The 19,356-nt window shown below is 47.1% G+C and overlaps 2 protein-coding genes across 21 annotated transcripts in view; one reads left to right on the forward strand and one right to left on the reverse strand.

The window, feature by feature from the left end:
* GRAMD1B (GRAM domain containing 1B) overlaps nucleotides 1-10,474 on the forward strand; it is a 246,433-nt gene extending 235,959 nt beyond the window's left edge. For 12 of the 16 annotated variants that reach the window (XM_058687109.1, XM_058687099.1, XM_058687102.1 and 9 more), the window contains 3 exons: nucleotides 2,141-2,248; nucleotides 2,497-2,686; nucleotides 5,258-10,474. In XM_058687109.1, coding sequence (XP_058543092.1) covers nucleotides 2,141-2,248; nucleotides 2,497-2,686; nucleotides 5,258-5,347 — 388 coding nt within the window. In that variant the 3' untranslated portion in view covers nucleotides 5,348-10,474. The remainder of the gene's footprint in view (nucleotides 1-2,140; nucleotides 2,249-2,496; nucleotides 2,687-5,257) is intronic. The other 4 variants (XM_058687104.1, XM_058687118.1, XM_058687106.1 and 1 more) reach the window with 2 other exon arrangements.
* A 789-nt stretch (nucleotides 10,475-11,263) lies between these two features.
* Nucleotides 11,264-19,356, reverse strand: part of SCN3B (sodium voltage-gated channel beta subunit 3) — a 31,200-nt gene continuing 23,107 nt past the window's right edge. For 2 of the 5 annotated variants that reach the window (XM_058687124.1, XM_058687120.1), the window contains 2 exons: nucleotides 15,637-15,715; nucleotides 11,264-11,388 (listed from right to left, as the gene is read on the reverse strand). In XM_058687124.1, the coding sequence (XP_058543107.1) occupies nucleotides 15,642-15,715 (74 nt within the window). In that variant the 3' untranslated portion in view covers nucleotides 11,264-11,388; nucleotides 15,637-15,641. Of the gene's footprint in view, nucleotides 15,716-19,356 lie in introns of all 5 variants that reach the window. The other 3 variants (XM_058687123.1, XM_058687119.1, XM_058687122.1) reach the window with 2 other exon arrangements.

The raw sequence follows: 19,356 nt of genomic DNA on the forward strand, positions 1-19,356 counted from the left end.
CTCAAAATAAGTAAATAAATCCTAGAAAAAGTCAAATGCAAAGACAGCTGTAAGACCAGTAGAATTCGCATTTAGCAGCATCCATTTGATGTGATTCGTACTTTTCTGTAAAGTCTCTCCTGGTTGGGTTTGGGAGATAGAAAACTTTAACCTCAGGTAAGTTCCCTGAGCTTTTTCTGCATGTTGACTTATTTAAGTAGGCCTGCTCTTAATTAAGTACTTATTTAAGTAGGCCTGCTCTCCTGAGTCAGTGGTATAGCATGGCATTAACTAACTTTGGGGCTTTATTAGTTTGGGATAATCAGACCTCGCCTTTCAACACCAGGGGGCTCAGGCGAGGGATCTGCTGACCGTGTGCATGTGGAATGGACCTGTGTAGCACAGACCGCCCTGCGTCTGGCAGGCCCGCACCGCCGTCCGCCTGCCTCGAGGCAACTCGGCTCTCCCTCCTCCTTTCTCTGTTTAGACCACTGCAGGACCCTCCCTCAGCATGCAGGGGTGTCCCTGGACCTTCACTGAGCACAGGCAGGATTATAATAAACACAGACCCAGATGCAGGAGCTGAGATTGTGTGCGGCACGTGCCGAAGAGGCGGGCATTCCGATCTCCTCTGGCGTGTGCTGATACAATTAAAGACAGTATCCACTGAAAGTCAACGCAGTATTTAGAGATTCTTCTGGAGAACTCACAGAGCCCTGAGAACACGGCCCGGTAGGGTCAGGCATTTGCAGCTGCCAGCTCTAGGAATACTACTTTGCATGCAGAGAACAGCACAGTATGTCTCTCTCTCTCTGTCTCTCTCTCTGTCTCTCTCTCTCACACTCACGTGCACACACACACACACACACACACTTCGAAAGGTCAAAGGCATAGTGTCGGATTTTCTTTGTTGGTCCTTTTCCATCTTTCACTCTGTCTTCCCGGGGTGCCATCTTCCCTTTTCCTGTGTGTATCCTGATCTGGGCCTGTACCTCCTCTAACGATAAAACCGCCCTTCGTCGAGGGCTTCCTGGGTGCTGGGTGCTTTATGTCCACTTCGACCCATGCATGTCACAGCTCTAGCACGGTAGGCACCGTCCCTGTTGAGGAAGGGGGTTTGGAGAAGCTAGGGAACTTCATCAGAAGTTAAGAACCTTGAAGCGGCAAGCCGGGATCGTTCCCAGTTCCGTGTGTCTCTCGGTCCCCTTGCTACCCAGGTCTTCATCCCTCTATTCCGTGACTTGTGTCCTAAGATGATCTTGATGGCAGCCAATGACACCGAGGGAAGAAGAGAATGTCCCCATTCTCTCGGTGGCTCTCTGTCCCCCCGGATCCTCCTTACCACCTCCCTGTCTCTGACCAGTTCCGGCCCAGACCGGGGAGCCTCGTGACCCCAGCTGGGACTGGGCAGGTACCAGGAGGAGACTGCCCTTTTTAAGGCATCCCGCTAACACCTGTGACGTGGATCAGGCAGATGCTCCACAGTTTGACCTTCTGTTGTGCCTCAAGTTGGGTGGGTGGGAGGACTTGCCTCGATTTGTCACCGAAGATCTGTTTGCAGCTGCTCTCTCTGGCTCCTTGCTTGCTGGGTCTCCTCATCCATGGATGCTTGCTTCCGGTGTTTCCTTCCCCCAGCCTCTCAGTTGCTCTCTGGCTTGGTTACAGTGCAGCTCTCCCCGCTCTTCCCCTGCACTGGTCTGTTCTAACCTCTGCCTCCTCCCCGTTTTTCCTCCTTGCTCCCATTAGGATCTGTTTCAGGTACTGGCTCTCTGATCGCTTCCTTTACCCTTCATCTCTTTTCCTCTCCATCTTACCTCTTCCCCCAGGCACCCAGACTCTGGGTGGCTCTTGCGTGTCTCTCTTTCCCAATGCCTTCACCCACATACCTCCCCATGGCTCTCCTGCTGTGTCCCGGCCCCTCCAGATGAGAGTCTCTCTCTCTCTCTCTCTCTCTCTCTCTCTCTCTCTCTCTCTCTTCACCCCCCTTCCTCTCCCTTGCTGCATCCTTCCACCTCACTCACTGCAATGCTTCAGGTGACCAGTGGTTAAGGACAGCAGCTGCCTCTGGGGTGGGGGACATCCCTGGCTTTTAGAGGGAGCATGCATTCTCGATGACGTCTCATGGCCGTTGCTTCCCCCTCCCCCCTCGTCTCTTCCCTAGTCTGGTGCTGCTGGTCATCCTTAACATGATGCTCTTCTATAAACTCTGGATGTTGGAATACACCACCCAGACCCTCACTGCCTGGCAGGGTCTGAGGCTCCAAGAAAGGTAATCCTTGCCTCTTCCCTTTGCCACCACGTTCACCCCACCTGGTACCGTGCCCCAGCTCCTGCCACCCAGTCTCCTTGGGACTGCCCTGCTGCCCTTGGCCAGTGGGTAACCCTTGGGGATGCATCCGTTGGCAAGCTATGAAAACTGTCCGCGTAGCTTTAGTCTGCTTCAGATCGGGGGCACAGGGGAACCGGGGGGCATTGAGCGGAGGACAAAGCAGTCTGATGTGACTCTCTGTCCTCTAGGGGTCTGGGAGCACAGGAGAGTCCACTGAGCATAACTCCAGCTGCCAGGCTCCCCCTTCTTCTACCCCACAGGTTACCCCAGTCTCAGACAGAATGGGCCCAGCTCTTGGAGTCCCAACAAAAGTACCACGATACTGAGCTCCAAAAATGGAGGGAGATCATCAAATCCTCAGTGATGCTTCTTGACCAGGTGAGATGTCCCCACCTTCTCTCCTTGTCCCCGTCTTCCAGAGATGGAGCTCCTTCCCTGCGTTCTGGGAAAGATCACCATCCCCATCCCCACCCACCGGACCTCACTCTCCCATTTCATTCTTACCCTGGGCCATCCGATGTTCTGATTTTAAAGCCATCCTGGAATGGGCTGTTGGAAATACAGGTGCACTCCCCCAAATAATAACAATGACGTTTGCAGGAAAGTTGTAGGTTGCACGGAAGGACCAATCTTTTTTCTTTTTTGGCAACTCACAGCCATCTGACAGGCATTTGAAGAGAGAACCTCCATTTCACAAAGATTTGTCTTCCCAGAGGGCCTAATTTTCTAGTTCCTTTTGATGTATGCCATCCCCCCTCCCCCGCCCTGAACACCACATAGCCAACACACAACCCCTAATACGTCATTCTTCCCCTGAGGGTGCGCTGCTAGTCTGGGAAAATGGTTGTTGAACTAAGTCATCTTTCCATAACATCTTCTAGTACAGGTGCCTGTATTCCTTCCAAAAACTAGATGCATCTGTTTCAGAAAATCCTGGGGCAAAACCAATAATAAGTTTAGTTTTATCAAGGGCGGGAGCGTCTGACTTCCCCCAGAAGAAGTTAACATCTTATACAAAACTGCCATGTAGTTGCCAAGACAGCAAGAAGCTACCTTTGCTCTAAAGACAGTTAAGAAGTAAGAGACTAAGGCTTTGTCTTGTTCCCATTAAAATTTCTGTTCCTAAGGCGTTCCTTATGTTTGGTGACCAGCCAGACTTGAGGTGGAATCCCGACCTTGCCACCAACTAGACCTTGAGCAAGGGACATAACGTTACTGACCTACAGTTTCTTCATTTATAAAATGATTATAATTGTAACTTCATGAAATTGCTGTCGGGATTTGATGGTCCATGGGAGACACTCCTTAATAGTAAATCTTATTTCCCCTTCATGGTGTGGTCTTTGCTCTAAATTAAGGAGAGAGAGTTTTAATGCAGCTGTCAGGATCCAGTTGAAGGTGTTTCAGGATATCATGTTTAGCTTTAAAGCCATGGATTTTTTTTTTTTTTTTTTTTTTAAGGGTAAACAGCATAGCAGGCGTTTCAAAAGACCTGTCCTATCAAGAAGGGTTGATAGAATTAAAGATATGCCCGGGAGAAGGAAAGACGGGGGTGAGGAAAACAGGATAGGTGTTTTGTTTCATTCCCTTTAAGAGTAGCTTCTAAAAGAATTAATAACAAACCCCCTATCCCCAAGGAGCAGAGGGGGGTACAGAAGACCCAGAGAGAAGAAAGCTGTAGATTAGGCAGAGATCAGAGGATCTGAAAATCCATGACCGTGTGCCACGAAATGTTAATTGCATTGTGTTGTCATAGAGCGGCTTATTCAGGGGCCGTATTGAAATGTGTCGTGGTAGGACAAGCCAGTTGGGTTCTGCCGCTGACCTAACCATATTAGTGTGCCTGTTTCTTAAAGGAGGTTAAGAGGAAGAAATTCAGTCAAGGTTAATTCCGTGATATGGGTACAACTAGAAGCCTACTCAGCTGTCCATTCTCTGCTTGACATGCGGGGTGTATATGCTGTCCAGACACACGTGAAACAAAGCGATTACAGAGGAGTCCACTGCAGAGTCCTAGTGAGTGCTTTCCAGGTGGCCAGGAATAAGAAAGAGGATTATGCGCCAGAGAAAGTTTGGATTTGTTCTGGGTCTTACAATGGGTGAGACTGGAATGGGCAAGAGAGACGAGTCCTAGGCGGGGGGAACAACGTGGCAAAACGTACAAAGGTAGAAATACCGAGTGTTAGGGTCAATGGGGAAACCAAATCCAATGAGTAGAAGACCGCCTAGTGTGGTTCCTTATAGCAATTGAATGCTTTGAGGGAATTTTTTTTTAAATTTTTTTAATGTTTATTTTTGAGAGAGGAGAGAGAGAGCCAGAGCATGAAGAATAGAGAGAGAAGGAGACCCAGAATCTGAAGCAGGCTGCAGGCTCCAAGCTGTCAGCACAAGAGCCCGCGGGGCTCGAACTCACGAACTGTGAGATCACAACCTGAGCCAAAGTCGGATACTTAACCCACTGAGCCACCCAGGCACCTTGAGGGAATTCTTTTTTTTTTTTTTTTTTTACTTTTTGAGAGAGAGCGACAAAGTGAGCAGGGGAGGGGCAGAGAGGGAGAGAGAGAATCCCAAGCAGGCTCCACACTGTCAGTACAGAAAGGGCTTGAACCCACAAACCATGAGATCATGACCTGAGCTGAAACCAACTAGTAGGATGCTTAACTGACTGAGCCACCCACATGCCCTAACCCTGAGAGAATTCTTCATTCAGCAACAGAAGGACTACAAATCACTGAGACACAATGAACCTCACCCTAAGGGTTCCCAGTGCTAGACTGGCTGTCCCCTTTCTGCCTGAGACGATGTCCTACCTTGTCCTAGGAGCCCGGCTCCCTTGAACTTGCTGGCATGATAGGGGACTTGCCTTAGGTGGGCGTGGTGGGTGCTGCTGGACAAAGAAGCCCACTGGGGGTGCAAACCCGTAGCTGGGTGGGGTTCCCTGTCTTCCAGATGAAGGACTCTCTCATCAATCTTCAGAATGGCATCAGGTCCCGCGACTACACATCAGGAAGTGAAGAGAAGAGGAACCGCTATCACTGACCAGGCAGGAGCAGGGGTGGCTGCAAGAGGCCTGTGCAATACGTGTACATAGACCATATAAATATATATATATAAATATATATATATACAGAATATAAATATATATATATTATATACAGATTTTAAAAAGAGATAATGCCTATGTACCAGGGAGAAGGAGCCGGACGGCCTCCTGTGCTGGCCGGGCCGAGGGGCCGAGGAGGGCAGGGACCACCTCTCAGCACCGACCTCCCCTGATCCTCCTCCTCCCCATCCCTTCCCCCACCCCCAACCCTTTCCCTCACTGGCCGTCCTTGGCTCTGAGAAGGGAAATGTTGTTGAGCCAAAGTTATGCCTGTGAAGACCCTGGGGTCTCGAAGTCTCAAGGGGGCATTGCTTAAGGTGCTTCATTCCCCAATCCTCTTTTGATTTGTCTCCAAAATAAAAGAGAATCTCCCCCCCCCCCCCCCCCCCACCCCGCGCTTCCCCAGGTGCTCTCTTGTGAACAGGAAGCATCCAGGGCAGGAGCCCAATCAAAAGTCTGCCACCTGTGGCCACGCCCCTTTCTGTGGACGCCACGCCCCCAGCCCGGTTGGGGGGTTGGAGGGCTGGGAAGGCTGTGCCTGCGTGATTGGGCTTTGTAGCTGAAGGCTCCCCTGGGGACTTGTGTACCTAAGGGTGTTCTCCTCCATCACCCCTGCACCTTCCCCTAACCCGTGTAGGGTGTGGACCCAATAAGGGCTGGGAATTTCTGACCTTCCCATCCCCCTTCTCTCTGGTCTTCTCCCAGGCTGGATCTGGGTGAAGTGTCACTTTTTAGTGCCTAAAGCCCTATTTTTTCTCTGTGCCCTAAGAGCACACATTGTTTATTAGCCAGGATGGAGCATTTTTGATCTTGTTAAACCCCTTTTTAAGTGGTTATAAGCAAGGTGGGCCTGTGGCTCTAATTCCTTCATTTTGAGCTGTCCGTTTGATTTCTGGGACGATCCAGGGTGCCCTAGGGACGTCCGGGGTTTGGGAGAGTGAGTGCCCTCACATTGTACATATTGTGGGTTCACACGGAACGCTGTGTAAGTAGTGAGCAACTTGGTGAGTGCTCACTTGGCTGCCAGCATCGTTTACTCTAAGAGAAGAGCCAACTTTAGTCAAGGGAGACACTGGAGACCTTCTGCACAAGGAAGGAGACCTAGGCTTTTGGAAGGAATACATTTGGGAAACTTGCGTGCATTTGTGAAGGAAAAGGCCTGATTGAGTCTCTGCCCTTTGGAGGCCATTCCAAATCCTGTTTCTAAGACTTAGGAGAATTCTGGTAAAGGGGGCAAAGCCTTCTCTGGTCTCTGGCCCCAGGGAGGTAGGAGAGCACTAAGGAGGAGAAAGTGAGTCATCCAGATCCATTTTGGAGTTGGTTCACTAGGATTCGTGCACTTATCTGACCTCTATCTGACCTCGTCGGGCCTTTGTAGCCACGATTACCATTTTTTATTCACTAACTTCTATTCTAACATATAATGACCAGAGGGATCCTGCCAGCCCCAGGCAGAGCTCACAGTGCTCAGTCAGGAAAGGATCGTACCAGTTTGGCAAGGAAAGTTCTTTTAGATTGCTCGATATTCTAGTGGGCCTCTTGATGCGAGGGACGGAAGAAACGCAGGGCTTCTCACTAATGTGGCCCAAAAGAAGGGCAAGTTGTGTTCTTCTCTTGGAATGGCCGGAGCATCCCACTTTTATAATCAAAGACAAGTTTTTGACTTTGTAGTCTGAGAATATGGCCTTATTATTGCCCTAAGAGCAGGAATACATGCCCCAGGGGAGTAGGCTGAGAAGGCTCCACAGAATCAGCTAGAATTGATATCCCTCCTCTAGAAAAGGAGATGTGAGGGATGGAGTTGAACATAATCCTTGGGAAGGGTGCATAGGCCCACGGGTCAGTGGGTCACCACTCATTCTTGTCCGGGGCTCTGAATGGGAGACACCCTGGTGAGGGTCAGGGCTCGTGGGCCCTGGGCCAAAGGAGGAATAGTGCAGACTGCTAGAAATTTTCCTGGTGCAGTGGCCAGAAGCCAAAATTAGTGTCAGAAACTTTTGAAAGCAAAAATGGTAAATTCTCTAACTTAATCCATGTACAATTATTTATCTAAATCCATTCAATTGTTGAAGGTCCCATGGTGGGTCCTTTGGGGTGACTTACAAAGGGTTCTCTGCCGGCAGTAAAGCAATACAAGTGGGCCTGGCTATGCAGAGTTGCTCAGCTTTTGCTTTACCTCTTTGGCCATTCCAGGGAGGAGTAGGTAACAGGGAGGGACGCATTTAGTATGTCCAAGGAATTATCATGATTTCTGGGGGTGTGAGCCCGGGAGACAGGGTCTACACACAGGGAACGTCCCTCCACCTGCCTCTTTCCTAGGAATCATGATCTCTCTGGTGGGCCCTCTCTGATATAATAATGTTTTAAACCTTCAAACCAGGAGAAAGCTCAGCACCTCTGTTGACTCCCAAACAAAAGCTCCCCCCCTCCGCCTTATTCAATAGCCTGTCGAAGAAAAGGGATTCATCTTGCCCTTGCAGATAAGTCTGGGAGTGAAACTGATACATAACATTGCAACTCAAATCCAGCAACTTTGATTGAGCTGTCTACCTGGGAGCATCCAAAGTACCACCCTTTCTGTTACTTCTTCCAGCCAGTGCTTTGTTTTTGTTCATGTAAGAACTCTGGTCACATAGGAGTCTTTATGTGAGGATTCCTGTTGTAACAATTGAGAGCTTGTGCTCAAAGATTTTGCAAAGTTTCTAACCAGGTGGCAAACAACTACTGGGTCTATACTTCCAACTGCAGTGTACTTGAAGGGATTAAGATTGGCCTTGGAGAATCCACTCGTGTCTACAACTCGTCCGTCCCCCGTCCACCTCCCTGGCACAGGGGCAACAAGACCGGCAACCTGAAGCTGTCTGTAAGGGCACTGGGCTGAGTCAGGAGACCTGGGCCCGAGGCCTGGCTCTGCTCTTAGACAAGTCCCTTCCCCTTTCTGAACATCAGTATCCTCGTTTGTAACAGGAAGGGGTGGGTAGGCTAGACTGTCTCGAAGATAGGTTCTCGCTGAGCATTGTCTTGGAGGCTGGGTCAGAGACTGGCAAGGCAGGGCTTTCTCAAACGTGGAAGGTGCTCTGCCAGAAGAGAACAAGCGTCTGGGCTAGAGCTTCCCTGGTGTTTAGAGGGGTAGTAGGACAGCATCAGGGTTCCCAAGAAATCCAGGGTAGTTAACTTTCTTCTTTATGGGCTGGCAGGACTAGGGAGGCCTAGTGAGGTAGGGAAGGGGAGATCAGGTTTGTCGTACTTCCCAGTATTAACCTAGGAGGGTGGTTCTTCCTTTGTTGGCTTAGTCTTTGTTTGGGAAGGGACTTTCTCTAAGTTGGGAGGAGGATAATGGCAAGAATGGCACCATCTTGGATTGAGCTCATCTTTCGTCTCTAGGCTATAAAGCCTTTCATCTGTCCATCCTTCCTCCTCCTTGCTAGAAGAAACACTGGAGAGAAGCCATTCCTGGCCCTAGCACTTCTCTTTTGGCTCAATCCAAACCTTGTTGGGTTTTAGATTAATTGTGAACCTTTGGCTAAAATCCTTGGGTTGCTTTAGAGCACTGACCCTAAGAATCTGGGATTTTAGGAAGGGGGAGGGGGATCAAGAAACCTCAAAGAGGAATGCTTTGCTAGAAATGGCTTCCCTCTGTGTCCCTCTCCCTGATCCATGCTTGAACCATGTCTAAATCATTTGTGGACAGCATTTCTAGGGTGAAATCTTGCAGAAAGGACTAGGGGAAGACTCTTTCTAGACTATTTGTGGTCCCAGAAGGATGCTTTCTGTGCCATACTGTGCTGTTGCTTTAGCTCTGCAGGGCAGCCAAAGCCAGCCCTTCCTCTCTAGGACCCCCAGGTGGCAGGGCTGTGGTCTCCCTCCCCACACCCCCGGACCCCACCGCCCCACTCCAGTCGGAAACTTGAGAACCTGGCTTCCTAACTCTCTCCTCCCCCACCCTTTGTCTCTAGGCTGTGGGACAATCATCCCATCCACCACTTGACATCCTTGACCCTCGTCCCCCAGCCTCCAGCAGGCTATCCCCACTCCCTCCACCTCTATGTTTTCTTCCAGAAGATGCGTTTTGGGTCCGAGTGGAGCGATTTTCTGGAAGGCCGTCTTTTTAACGCCCCTGCTTCCCTGATGTGGAGCAGGGATTTGCACAAGGTGTAGAGAGCTCCCTCCCCACCTCTCTGCCCAGCCTTGTTACCTCACTCCTGCTCCAGCCATGGCTGCAATGGGCCCAGCCAGCTCCCTGTCTTGGTGTTCTGTACGACAGCTCAGGGGTCTTGGGCATTGTTTTCTGTTGTGACTTGAGGTCCTCAGCAGGCCTGGGAGCCTGGATTGGAGCCTTGGCTGCTGGCGAGAAGCACCTTGCCTGCCAAGAGGAGCTGATGCCAGACGATCTACCCGACATGTGAAAGCATAAAGAATATTGTCATCTCTGCCCCTTGGCCCCCTTGCTTCTCTCGACACAGTGAGACGCTGCAGAAGCAAAATGGCGGCCTCTGCTCCAGGCAAGACAGCTGGCTGTCTGGGGAGTTGGCCCTGGGCTTGGATGCCACGTGCTGAGATCGCGTAACAAAAGCAACCATATTTGCCAACGGTAGTGTGTGGCTCCCCACATTTCCCTATCCTGCACTCTAGGGCCAGACCACTCTCTGCATGGACCAGATCATCTTCCCAAACCCATGGTGCTTTTCCCCCCACTCAGCCTAGACTTCAAGGTGGGGAGGATGGGTCAGAGGCCATAGTGGCCCCTGGATAATCCTGACAAGGGGTGGAGTGGGGTGAGGCAGAGGGAGCAGCCCCCAACACCTGCACTGGGCCATATATGGGAAAGAACACAGGTTGATTGCAGTCGAGTTGTCTGGCCATCTGTATTTGGATCTGTAACTGTACTTTGCCTGGCGCTGTGCGCAAGGTCTGAAAACTTAACTGCTATTACCTAGAAACCATACACGGCTTCCCAGCCAAATCTTAATGTAAAGTAGCTAGAGCCATGGAAGTACAGAATGAATTAAAAGAAAAAAGTATTGAACTACAAATAATAAATGGTGTGTGTGTTTATTGCTGGACTCATCAGCACTCATTGTCCCAAATGTTTTTGGTTCTCCCAGATGTGATGAGGGCAAGGCCCAAAGACGTGTGTGTGTGTAGGCATGCTCATACACATATGCACAGCCATCCGCCCAACATCTAGGACGCCCTTTCCTGGGGAGGGAGGCAGCCTGATAAAGTTGAATGGATGAGTTTTGGAATCATACCTGAGTAGAGATTTTAGCATCACTGTTTATCAGCTGTGTGACCTTGGTCCCCAGCCATTATTCCAAGCCTCAGTTGTTTAGAGATAATATAAAATTGTGTGTGTGTGTGTGTGTGTGTGTGTGTTTCTTAGTATAGTGCCCGGTACCATACTGAGATAATTTTTATTCCATTATTAGCCAGTACTGTTATGATAGGAGCATATGGTAGACTGAATCCCAACAACAATTTCTTATGTAACTTTTCCCTTTTGTGCCTTGGCATTTCCAGGAAGGTGGACATTGAGAGACAGCTTTGCTCTATTTCCTTAACCTAGACCGGTAAGGGAGTTAGCCCCTTGCCACCTGGTGGGAAACTTTCTTGGTGTCAGGCAGGAGAGGACTATTGACTCTTTTATTTGGGGGGGGGGGGGGCAGGAGAAGAGGGAAAGAGCAGCCAGATCACACATTTATGGTGTTTAATTCAGACTGTTAAATGCATTTCTCATTGCCTGGGAAAATGTCCACTGATGGTGAGGTCAGGAATTGATGCAGGCTGGAGGGGGAGGTGGAGGCCATAGTATTCGTGGCAGACGCACATTGTAGAGCAAAACCAGAGCAAGCTGTGTGTAGAGACGCTTTATTGACACGAACAGGGTATTTTCCTGAAAAACACTATATACTGCCATTAGGTTGTCGAGAGCTTGGGTGATCGGGAACAACATTGCTAGAGTTCAGAAAAGGATTGGCTGTGGAAAATGAAGAAAAAGCACTATGAAGGTGACAATGTGGCAAGGAGATCCATCAGTTGAAAGACCTCAGGAGTTTACTAATGGTATCTGATGGTGTTTCCCAAACCTACAAGCACGGTGCTTCCATGGCCTCCCTCCCCATCACACACGCTGACATCAGATGCAGCTCTTGCCTGATGGTGACTCGGGGTCTGTTTAAGGGAGACGTATTACCAGCGTTGAGGCTTATCTGGCCTGTGATCGGGATTGAGTTTGATTACTACGACTCAGACTTGCTGCACGTACTTATCTACTGGGTCCTACTAGACTCAAGATAATTCAACATGAGTTCTCTGCTATGGTGGAGTTTCAGAGATTAGGACAAGTTTGGATGATGGTATTCTTCAGACCTAAGACCACGGGGCACACTGAGGCTCTAGATTGGTGCTCCAGGCAGAGTGGGTGCTGAAATGCAGAATGGATGGATGATTGGAGGATGAACACAGTACTACTCAGATACACTCACAGTGACTAGGTGAATTCACTGGCTTAGGGATCTTTCATTTACAAAAGGAGGGGTGAGGAAGGCTTCATTTTACTGTACTTTTCTATTTCTTTGTTAATTTGGGAAAGGAGAACCAAGATCTATTCTGAAATGTGTCTAGCTTTTGCTTCTTCCTACAAAGATGCCAGTTACACAGCCTTTCCCCTCTGATTGATGTCAGGTTCACAGATTCTGAGTTGGGTGTACTTTCCTTTTTGATCTAGTAGTTTCCTAGGAAGAGGAGGGAGCTACTGTCTCTTGTCTTAACCATTCGTTGCTATACACATGTATCCAGCATGTTCCTGCTTTGAAAAATTCCTTTCCTACTAACATCTAGTCGGGCGTTGAAGGAGAAACCAGAAACTCAAGAGAATCGGAAATCTGGGTGTGTGGATGTTGGGGGATGGAGAAAATAAGGGGAAATGCTTTTAAACAAACAAAATAAAGGTGGGAGTAGGTACAGGCAGTGTCTGTCACAGTACGTCCACACAGGAGTCAGGGCTGTGATATAAGACTGAGCGAGCAGTAAAGGTCAGTAGGACAGGGTGTATACAGTGCCAACTGATTTGAGCAGGGTCAAGTTCTTGGCTGTTAAGCAGTAGGAAAAGGAAAATAAGACCTAAGCCTGGCCTGGTCTTTAGTGAATTGTGTTATTGAGGATTGGTCATGGAAAATATCCAGCACCAAGATAACAGATGGGGTTCCTAAAGTGATAATAGCCCTTGAGAACATGTCTAAGCCCTTTATAGGAACAGCATGCCAGATGAAGTTTCCAGAGCAATGCACATTTGGTCTGGGTCCTCTAGGAATATGGGGAGCAGGGAGGATTTGAAGCAGGTTGGGGGTCACACTACCCTTAGTTCTGTAGTCCTGATCAAGTCTCCCAAGAAGGAGTTGAATTACGCTAAGGGAGAAAGAGTGACGTGGAAACCAACTAGAAAGAGAAAACCCAAACGAGATAGACTCTCAAAGCACATTAGGAGCACTGGCTAAGAAGCAAAGCGGTAGAGGAGCCGTCGGGTGGCGCTAGGGGTGAGAGAAGACGTCAGACATCTCAGGACAAGCAGGAGAGGCAAAGATGAGGCAAAAGCTCATCAATGAGAGGAAACGATGCAGCTGTGATCAGAGTGGAAAAAGGAACTGAGCTCTCCACTTACCGGCTGTATGACCTTAGCATGTGGTAAGGCTTCTTAGCCTCCAGCAGCCTCAGTGTGCTTGCTCACTTGTGATGTGGGTATCAGTAATACCCACCCCACAGGGCTAGCTGTGGAGAACTAAGGTAACAGAAACGAGAGCACTTTGTAAACCATATTGCTCTAATGACAGAATTGAGAATGAGAAGGGTTGAGAAGTTAAGAAAAAAAAAAAAAGATTACCTGTAAAACGTAAATAAGGGTGGGGGGTGGGGGGGGCGGAGATGGTAGGTGCCATTCAGTTCATTAAAAACCACTCAGGAAATATCTGGGGTGGGCTTTTTAAAAAGAAAACAAAAAGGCAGCCATCATGCATATGACTTGATTTTGAGTTCGATGCTGAGATGCATTGTCTACTGGAAGCAAGAGGAAGGTGGGGTGATAGGAAGTAGCTCGCTCCTACTGAAAGCTCAGCCATCCACCAGCCACGGGATCAGGAGAACCGCACAGTAATCCACGCCTATTCTCTATAAAGTACGAAAAATGATCTATATTCTGTCCCCGGTATTGGAGGAATCATGTGCAAAGTTACCGATGAGAAAAGCCGTAAGTTTACTGCAAGTATTTTCTTCAATAAAATTGGACTCTTGAACGTGTGAGCAAGGACTTGTGTCAAGTACTTCCCCAAGAATGGAAGAGTTGGAAAAAAAAAAATGAGTTCGTCGGGTGAGGCCCAAAGACAGAGGAGTGTGATCTTTCCCCATGAATTCCCCCAGATCTGAGGGACACCTGTCATTGAGTCCCAGACACTTGCATGTTCTCAGAACCCATGAAGCAGCCTTCCCCTCGGTCACTAGGTGCTGAAGGACATCACATTTGGACCACTCAAAACGAAACGAGATACTGACTGAAAGTTTTCCAGTGTCCCTGTGCTCTCCCAAAATCTAGAAAGGGAAGAAACCCTCAACAACTAGACATCATGGATTCACCTAGCCCATCCTGCCCCTATCACTTCACTCATTCTCTCATCATCCTTCTCAGACTAAAAAGCATGTTTCTTAGTTTAAATATTCCCAGATGCAGTCTCTGGAGGATTTTTCAGAGTCACAAATCTTTTCGCTAAGGAAACTCTTCATGTCTACCCCATGTCCTCCTCTCTGCCTTTTGGCTACTTTCCAGGTGTGGGTCTATCAGAGTTAACCTCAGCCAGACAGTCCACCCCTGTGCTTGTGAAAGAGGCATGGCTGTAGCCAAACTCAGTTTCAAGGTCTTTTTAAAACCAAAATTATCCCATCTCTGAAAGTGTCAAGTGGGAAGCGCCTAAGGCTTACTACGTTCCAGTTTATCCTCTGAAATCTCTTAGTTGAGCCCTGAGTCTCAGTTGCCTCCTGTAAAAGGAGGGATAATACTGACCTACAGGAATTTTGAGGAAAAGAATTTAGAAATTTCAGTTTCAATGCCCACAAGAATATAATGCTTCCCAGCCATCTCAGATGGTGTGCTCCACTTGGAGGGCACACATACATTACCCTAATAGGGTGATGAACATGTTGTATGACTTTTAAGGGCCACTTCTGTCTTTGGCTTCTTGAAGCGCTGAGGCCAACCTAGTCCTTAGAGACCTATCGGGATCTAGCCCCAGAGTACCAAGTTCCAGAGAACATCTTGGTCCATGCTTAAACTTTCTATCACTGAAGATCCTAGAAAGGCATGCTTTGCTCTGATGCTCTAGTCAAGTGGGCCAGGAACTTGGCGGGGGGTGGGGGTGGAGGGACTGATTTCAAGGAATCCCACTTCATGATGCTCCTGCTTTAACCAAATTAATCATTCTTACTTCCTTCCATTAAGACATCCATTCACTTGCAACAAAGAAGAATGAGCCAGTTCCAACCAGTTAGGGACAGAGGGGTGTGCCATCTTCAGCATTTGTACAAAGTCATTTGGAGCACAGGGAAGTCCAGTTGGCATGGGAGCTCCTTGCTTGAAAGCTGGAACAGGGTGAGGTTGAGTCCGTGTAGAAATGTTTACTCCTCAGTACTGGCCAAGTCTTATGGTGTGTAGAGGTCTGATGGAGTTAGAAGTCAGAGGTGAAAGTTCAGAGGTGAGTGGATGCATGATGAATGAATAGAAGGATGGATGCATGAAGGGAAGTGATCTGGCCCCTGGGGCACCCTCCTGATGCTGTTAACATCGCTGAACCTGGAATATCCAGTCCCTCAGTGTTCAGCCCACCTACCAACAATAAAACAACTCACTGAGAATTTCCAGCCTGGCCCAGTCCAGGCCAGCCAAAGACACTGACCAAATCCACAATCCTTACAAAGGAGGGAGTGGGGGAACTACTTTTTGTCGCTGTGGGTAAGAAGTTCACATTGCTCAGGCCAAAGCAATTCACTTTCTGAAGGGCTTGACGTCACACAGAGCTTTGTGACCTGGATATCGACTTTAAGAAGTACCCCGAGGGTGGGAACTCTGGGTAGGGTAGAAATCTACGGGGTCAAATTTAAAGTCACTTGGGTGTGGGTGACCAAGTCACTTGTACAAGCTGCCATCCTTATCCACCTTCGCCTGCCCTTCCCTGTACATCACCTCAGTCACACCCTTCTATTCCTCCACTGGTACCGCAGAGTTCTCTTTGTTCTCTGATGGGATGGCAAGGTAGTCAGACCTGGAGGAGGGCAGATGGGGGGAGAGAATCAATACTTTAGTACCCAGGGGTGGGAACACAAGAAAAGGGAAAGAACAAGGGCACAGGAACAAGGACATCTATAGAATAGCTCTGCGTTTCCTTCTTCCTGTGTGTCCCAAGAGAAAACTAGAATGGTCCTTTCATAGGGAACTAGAATAATAGGCGTTTTTATTTTTTCCCTCCACTAGCAGTGTGTGAATCTTCCCATTTATCCACATGGATCTCAGGACTTCTTATTGTTAGATTAAAATGTTGGCCAAACTGATGGATGTGAAATTATATTTTATAGTTGCTTTAATATTTATTTCCCTGATCACTGCTGATGTACATTTTTCATAAGATTATAGGCTATTTGGATTACTGCTTCTGTAATTAGACTGTTCATTTGCTTTGGCAGCTTTCCTTCTGAGATGTCTCTCTCATGGATTTTTCTTTGATAGTTTTGTGTCTTGAAAATATCTTCTCCCAGTCTGTGGTTTCTCTCTAAACTTTGTTTATGGATTCTTGTAATGAACAAAAGATTTTTAGATATAGTGTCATGAAAATTATCCATTTTTCCTCTCTGTGTGTAATGAAGATGCTGTCTTCTATTCCCTTAATAGAATTTTCAAGTTTTACGTTTTATCTCATCTCTACATCCACTTACAACTTATTTTTGTTTACTGTGAGAGATGGGGACTCTTACTTTCTTTTCCATATGGATAAGGAATTGTCCTTCTACCATATATTGGAGAGTTCATTCTTCCCTAAGTGATTGTGGTGCCACTTCTGTCATATATTATATAAAATTGTATGTACACATTTATCTATTTGGGGGCTCTCTGTTTTATTCTCTTTGTGCTGTATGCTTAAGACAGTATCAACAAATTCTTTAATTTCTCTATAAGAAATCTACATATCCGATAGGGAAAGTCCTACCAGCCACCTTCCTTAAGTATTGTTGTTTTTTTGAAATAGGCAAACTATGGCTCGTGAACTAAGAACAGTTGTAAGGGTTACGAACAAAGAAGAAAAACCAAAGAACAATATACAACAGAGACCCTGTGTAGCCTGCAAAGCCTAAAATATTCACTATCTGGCCATCGCTTGGTTTAGACTAGTTTTGGCTCTTTGCTCTTCCATGTGACTTTTAAGATCAGCTAATTGAGTTCCTTGAACAATCTAATGGGTATTTTGATTGAAATGCCATTGAATTTGCAGACTAATTTAGGAGACAGTTGCCGTGTTTACAACAGCGAGCTTTTATTCTCCATTTATTTAGGTCTTAAGTCTTTCAGTAAAGTTTTGTGCTTTTCTCCTCAAAGGTCTTGCACATTTTTATCAAATGTATTCCCAGGTACTGGAGACTGTTTGTTGCTACTGTAACGGAAATGTTTTCCAATGTTTTCAATATTTAAATGTTTTTCTAAATTTTTGTGGCTGGAACCATAGGTGGTTTTTATACTTTTATGTTGTGATTTGTATCAACAGTCTTGTGGAACATTCTCACTCACTCTAATGGTTTGTCTGTAGATTCCATTGTATTTTCTATGTAGGTGGTAGAGGGGGTCATGGAAAGGATGTGGCTGCCAGGTGACCTGTAAGCTGGACCCCAGCAATCAGGGGCTCCCCCTTCCACTTTCCTTGGGGTGTCCCTTCCAGTTGCCTTCCCCACTCCCAGAAGCTGCCCCAAGGCCACATCTTAGGACACGGATGTAGTGTTAAGACTATCTGGACAATATACATGTCCGAACCCAGCTAAGGCCTCTCTACATAAACCTCTAAGATTCTGGCAGGCTTATCTTGTGGCTGCCCTAGAAAAGCCTTCCGTTCGCACCCTGGCTCACTCAACCTGCCAGCTCCCAATCTGGGGTGGCCTGTGTCTTCCTTCAGTCTCTCCCTGCCTTCCGTGTATGGGGGCAGGTTTCAGGTGACACCCGGGGAGCTCCATAGGAGGTTTCAAACCAACAGTAGATAATTATACTGGGTGTGAATCATGATTCTTTAGTTTCTTCCCTTACAATTTTTACTCTTTTTTTCCCCTTTATATTTACTTAGTACACTACCCACAAACTGCAATATAATATTAATAGAAGCAGGGAGACGTGTCTAATATTATAACACAGATGGTATTTGCTGGAGGTTATCTCAGTGGCTGCCATTTATCACTTTAAAGATGACTGGTGTTTGATTTTTTTTTTTTTAATGTTTATTTTTGAGAGAGAGAGACAGAGCGTGAGCAGGGGAGGGGCAGAGAGAGGGGGAGACACATTATCCAAAGCATGTTCCAGGCTCTGAGCTGTCAGCACAGAGCCCCATGCAGGGCTCGAACTCACAAACCGTGAGATCATGACCTGAGCTGAAGTTGGAAACTCAACCAACTGAGCCACCCAAGCAACCCTGATTGGTGTTTACATTTAATATTTATCCTGCTCAGGACATGCGTGCTTCCTGAATCTGAGAAGTCATGCTCTGTTTAGCCATTGTATCTCCGAATATTGTTTCTCCTCCATTTTCTCTATTCTATTCTTTTTTTTTTTAATCTTTAATTTTATTTTTTTTTTTTAATTTACATCCAAATTAGTTAGCATATAGTGCAACAGTGATTTCAGGAGTAGATTCCTTAATGCCCCTTACCCATTTAGCCCTTCCCCCCCCCCACACCCTCTGTTAGGTGTTACCCATTTAGCCCATCCCCCCTCCAATAGCCCTCTGTTTGTTCTCCATATTTGAGTCTCTTATGTTTTGTCCCCCTCTCTGTTTTAATATTATTTTTGCTTCCCTTCCCTTGTGTTCATCTGTTCTGTGTCTTAAAGTCCTCATATGAGTGAAGTCATATGATATTTGTCTTTCTCTGACTAATTTCACTTAGCATAATACCCTCCAGTTCCATCCACGTAATTGCAAATGGCAAGATTTCATTCTTTTTGATTGCCAAGTAATACTCCATTGTATATATATACCACATCTTCTTTATCCATTCATCCATTGATAGACATTTGGGCTCCTTCCATACTTTGGCTATTGTGGATGTGCTGTTATAAACATTGGGGTGCATGTGTCCCTTCGAAACAGCACACCCGTATCCCTTGGATAAATACCTAGTAGTGCAATTGCTGGGTCATAGGGTAGTTCTAATTTTAGTTTTTTGAGGAACCTCCATACTGTTTTCCAGAGTGGCTGCACCAGCTTGCATTGCCACCAACAATGCAAAAGAGATCCTCTTTCTCCACATCCTCACCAACATCTGTTGTTGCCTGCGTTGTTCATGTTAGCCATTCGGACAGGTGTGAGGTGGTATCTCATTGTGGTTTTGATTTGTATTTCCCTGGTGATGAGTGATGTTGAGGATTTTTTCCTGTGTCGGTTGGCCATCTGGATGTCTTTTTTGGAGAAGTGTCTATTCGTGACTTTTGCCCATTTCTTCACTGGATTATTTTTTTGGGTGTTGAGTTGGTAAGTTCTTTATAGATTTTGGATACTAACCCTTTATCTGATATGTCATTTGCAAACATCTTCTCCCATTCTGTCAGTTGCCTTTTAGTTTTGCTGATTGTTTCCTTCGCTGTGCAGAAGCTTTTTATTTTGATGAGGTTCCAGTAGTTCATTTTTGCTTTTGTTTCCCTTGCCTCCGGAGACAT

This window comes from Neofelis nebulosa, chromosome 10 (assembly GCF_028018385.1).
Source record: "Neofelis nebulosa isolate mNeoNeb1 chromosome 10, mNeoNeb1.pri, whole genome shotgun sequence".
Taxonomy (NCBI): Eukaryota; Metazoa; Chordata; class Mammalia; order Carnivora; family Felidae; genus Neofelis; species Neofelis nebulosa.